General features: G+C 61.6%; 1 protein-coding gene across 1 annotated transcript in view; it reads right to left on the reverse strand.

The window, feature by feature from the left end:
* Nucleotides 1–327: 327 nt before the first annotated feature.
* Nucleotides 328–4765, reverse strand: part of TAF6L (TATA-box binding protein associated factor 6 like) — a 7657-nt gene continuing 3219 nt past the window's right edge. The window contains exons 3-6 of the mRNA XM_041414741.1: nt 4384–4534; nt 2860–2906; nt 2021–2241; nt 328–1940 (exon numbers count right to left, since the gene is read on the reverse strand). Of these exons, the coding sequence (XP_041270675.1) occupies nt 1358–1940; nt 2021–2241; nt 2860–2906; nt 4384–4534 (1002 nt within the window). The 3' untranslated portion in view covers nt 328–1357. The remainder of the gene's footprint in view (nt 1941–2020; nt 2242–2859; nt 2907–4383; nt 4535–4765) is intronic.

Below are 4765 nucleotides of genomic sequence, written 5' to 3' on the forward strand. Positions count from 1 at the left end.
CACTGACCACTGGGGTCACTCACTGACCCCACACCAGGCACTGACCACTCAACACTGACCGCTGGGGTCACTCACTGACCACTCAACACTGACCACTGGGGTCACTCACTGACCACTGGGGTCACTCACTGACCACTGGGGTCACTCACTGACCCCACGACTCAACACTGACCACTGGGGTCTTTCACTGACCCCACACCAGGCACTGACCACTGGGGTCACTCACTGACCACTCAACACTGACCACTGGGGTCACTCACTGACCCCACACCAGGCACTGACCACTCAACACTGACCACTGGAGCTGCTTATTGACCACCTGACCCCATCACTGACCACTCCACAGCATTTACTGATCACCTTTATTGGCCACCACACCATGCACTGACCCCCAAACCCTCTGCTGACCACTGGACACCCTTTAATGACCACTCCCTTCCCCTTACTGACCACTCCATGCAGTTCACTGACCACCAAACCTTGTGCTGGCCACTGGACACCTTTTATTGACCACTCCCTGACCACTCCACACCACGCACTGACCACCAAACCCTTTTTGCTGGCCACTGGACACCCTTTAATGACCACTCCCCACCATCCACTGACCACCACACTATCTGCTGACCATTTGACACCCTTTATTGCCCACTCCCTTCCCCTTACTGACCATGCCATCCACTGACCACCACACCCTTTAATGCCCACTGGACACCCTTTATTGCCCACTCCCCTTTTTGACCATTTCACGCCACTCACTGACCACCACACCCTCTGCTGACCACTGAACACCCTTTAACACCCACCGGACACCCTTTAACGCCCACTCCCCCCCTTTAACCCCCACTGGACACCCTTTATTGCCCACCGGACACCATTTAACGCCCACCCCCGGCCCCTCACTGAGCAGCAAATCCTCTACTGACACCCTTTATTGTCCGCTCCCCTCCCCTTTTTGACCATTTCACGCCACTCACTGACCACCACACCCTCTGCTGACCACTGAACACCCTTTAACACCCACCGGACACCCTTTATTGCCCACTCCCCCCCTTTATTGCCCACCGGGCACCCTTTAACGCCCACCAGACACCCTTTAACACCCACTCCCCCCTTTAACGCCCACTGGACACCCTTTAATGCCCACCAGACACCCTTTAACGCCCACTCCCCCCCTTTAACCCCCACCGGACACCCTTTATTGCCCACTCTCCCCCTTTAACGCCCACCGGACACCCCTTAATGCCCACCGGACACCCTTTATTGCCCACCGGACACCCTTTATTACCCACTGGACACTTTTTATTACCCATCAGACACCCTTTAACGCCCACTCCCCCCTTCAACGCCCGGCCCCGGCTCAGAGCAGCAGCAGCAGCGAGTACTCTGCGCGGGGCCAGCGGCGCGGGGCCCGCGCGGTCCGGCCGATCATCGGCAGCCGCTGCGCGTACCGGGAGCCGAGCGCGGCGCCGGGCGGCTGCGGGAAGCTGGTCTGGAACCTTCTGCCGGGGCAGCGCCGCCCGGTCTGCCGGCCCGCGATCACGAAGCTGAAGCGGGGAGGCCCCCGAGGGGCGAAGCGACATTTCTGGAACACGTCCCGAGCGCCGGGCCGGTGCCCGGAGGGGGCGCGGGGGGTCCCGCGGGGCCGGGGCGGGGGTCCCGGCGCTCGGTGCAGCGGGGGTCGCTCCGGCCGCGGCGGGGGCGGCTCCTCGTCCCTCGGGCTGACCGTGGCGTTGGTCAGCTGCGGCATTTTGCGGGCGGCTCCTTCGGCCGGGGGCTCCNCCTTAGGACCCCCCGTAGCCCCCCAAACCTTCCATCCCAGCGCGTGCAGCCCCACCACGGCCCCGTAGTGGGAGCAGAGCGGCCGCACGGGATCCGCCAGAACCTTCTGGAGCGAGAGCAGGATCTGCTGGTAGAGCCCCCTCACCAACTCCCCGTGGCTCCTGCGGGCACAGGCGGGCACTGAGCCCCCGGGACGCCCCCGGGACACCCCTAAAAGCCCCTCCAGGAGCCCCCTGCCCACCAGAAGATGCGGCCCAGCAGCATGGCAGCGTAATCCCGCAGGGTCCAGTGGTCGTTGAGGGGGTTGATGGAGGCGGCCAGCGGCTCCAGCACGCAGTAGAGCACCGAGCCCATCAGGCTGCCCACGTAGGAGCCCAGGCACAGGAAGGGGTTCTGCAGCAGGCTCCGAGCCAGGTGCAGCAGCCGGCTCAGCTGCTCCAGGTCGTGGCTGACGGATTTCACCTGAGGAAGGTGGGAGGGAGAGGGTGGAGAAGCTCCAGGGATAGCCCATCCCAGCCCAGTTCATCTAAACCCAGCCCAGCCCAGCCCAGTTCATCTAAACCCAGCCCAGCCCAGCCCAGCCCAGCCCAGTCCATCTAAACCCAGCCCGGCCTAGTTCAGCCCAGCCCGGCTCAGCTGCTCCAGGTCGTGGCTGACGGATTTCACCTGAGGAAGGTGGGAGGGAGAGGGTGGAGAAGCTCCAGGGATAGCCCAGCCCAGCCCAGTTCATCTAAACCCAGCCCAGCCCAGCCCAGTTCATCTAAACCCAGCCCAGCCCAGCCCAGCCCAGCCCAGTCCATCTAAACCCAGCCCGGCCTAGTTCAGCCCAGCCCGGCTCAGCTGCTCCAGGTCGTGGCTGACAGATTTCACCTGAGGAAGGTGGGAGGGAGAGGGTGGGGAGGAGCCAGGGGCAGCCCAGCCCAGCCCAGTTCATCTAAACCCAGCCCAGCCCAGTTTGGCCCAGCCTGGCTCAGCCCAGCCCAGAGAAAAGGGATCTGAGGGATTTCAGGGGGTCCTGGGGGGTCCTGGGGGGTCTCTGGGGGGTCCTGGGGGGTCTCTGGGGGGTCGTTCCTCACCTGCCCCCTGCGGCTCCAGGTTCCCTTTGCCATCCAGGTAGGACACGTGCACTGCAGGAGAGGGGGGTGAGACCCCCGCCCCACCTGGCAGGGCTGGGGGGTCCCGGGGGAGATTCGGGGGTCCCAGGTGGAATTTTGGGGTCCCAGGGGGAGATTTTGGGGTCCCAGGGAGGAATTCAGGGGTCCCAGGGGCGATTTTGAGGTTTCCAGGATGATATTTTGGGGGTCCCAGGGTGGTTTTGGGGGGTCCAGGGATGATTTTGGGGGTTCCCAGGGGTATTTTGGGGTTTCCAAGGATAATTTTGAGTTCTCAGGGGACATTTTGGGGTCCCAGGGTGGTTTTAGGGGGTCCCAGGGACGTTTTGGGGTGCCACATCTGACGGCAGTCTCAGCACAGCCTTTGGGGGTCCCAAGGTGACATTTTGGGGGGTCCCAAAGAACATTTCGGGGTCCCAGGGTGGTTTTGGGGTTCCCATGGATAATTTTGGGGGCTCCCAGGGGTATTTTGGGGTTCCCAGGGGATGTTTTGGGGTTCCCAGGACATTTTGGGGTTCCAATGACGTTTTTGGGGTGCCACCTCTGACGGCGGTGTCGTCGCAACCCTTGGGGATGTTTTGGGGTTCCCAGGGGATGTTTTGGGGTTCCCAGGACATTTTGGGGTTCCAATGACGTTTTTGGGGTGCCACCTCTGACGGCGGTCTCGGCGCAGCCCTTGGGGATATTTTGGGGGTTCCTATGGATAATTCTGGGGGTTCCCAGTATAATTTTGGGGTTCCCATGACATTTTGGGGTTCCCATGGATGATTTTGGGGTTCCCAGGGATGTTTTGGGGTTCCCATGGATAATTTGGGGGTTCCCAGGACATTTTGGGGTGCCACCTCTGACGGCGGTCTCGGCGCAGCCCTTGGGGGTATTTTGGGGTTACCATGGATAATTTTGGGGTTCCCAGGGATGTTTTGGGGTTCCCATGGATAATTTGGGGGTTCCCAGGACATTTTGGGGTGCCACCTCTGACGGCGGTCTCGGCGCAGCCCTTGGGGATATTTTGGGGGTTCCCATGGATAATTCTGGGGGTTCCCAGTGACAGCCCTGAACTGTCCCGTGGAACGGGAGCGAGTCCTGCGAGCCGCAGCCGCACACGGCCTGGGGACAGTGAGGGGACAGCATTGGGGACAGCACTGGGGTTCCCATGGATAATTTCGGGGTTCCCATGACATTTTTGGGGTGCCACCTCTGACGGCGGTCTCGGCGCAGCCCTTGGGGATATTTTGGGGTTCCCATGGATAATTTGGGGGTTCCCAGGACATTTTGGGGTGCCACCTCTGACAGCGGTCTCGGCGCAGCCCTTGGGGGTGTTTTGGGGTTCCCATGGATAATTTTGGGGTTCCCAGGACGTTTTGGGGTTCCATGGGGACATTTTGGGGTTCCCATGATATTTTGGGGTTCCCAGGGATGTTTTGGGGTTCCCATGACATTTTGGGGTTCCCATGGATAATTCTGGGGTTCCCAGGACATTTTGGGGTGCCACCTCTGACGGCGGTCTCGGCGCAGCCCTTGGGGATGTTGGTGGCCAGCGCCAGCTCCAGCAGGTTCACCTCGCGATCCTCGGGGAAAAACAAATCCGAGTCCCGCAGGGAGCGGAACGGGAGCGAGTCCTGCGAGCCGCAGCCGCACACGGCCTGGGGACATGGGGACAGTGACGGGACAGCATTGGGGACATGGGGACAGCATTGGGGACATTGGGGACATGGGGACAGCCCTGAACTGTCCCCTGGAACGGGAGTGAGTCCTGGGAGCCGCAGCCGCACACGGCCTGGGGACAGTGAGGGGACATCATTGGGGACGGCACTGGGGACATTGGGGACATTGGGGGCATGGGGACATTGGGGACATTGGGGACATTGGGGACA

This window comes from Onychostruthus taczanowskii, unplaced genomic scaffold, assembly GCF_017590055.1.
Source record: "Onychostruthus taczanowskii isolate IOZ18803 unplaced genomic scaffold, ASM1759005v1 scaffold460, whole genome shotgun sequence".
Classification (NCBI taxonomy): Eukaryota; Metazoa; Chordata; class Aves; order Passeriformes; family Passeridae; genus Onychostruthus; species Onychostruthus taczanowskii.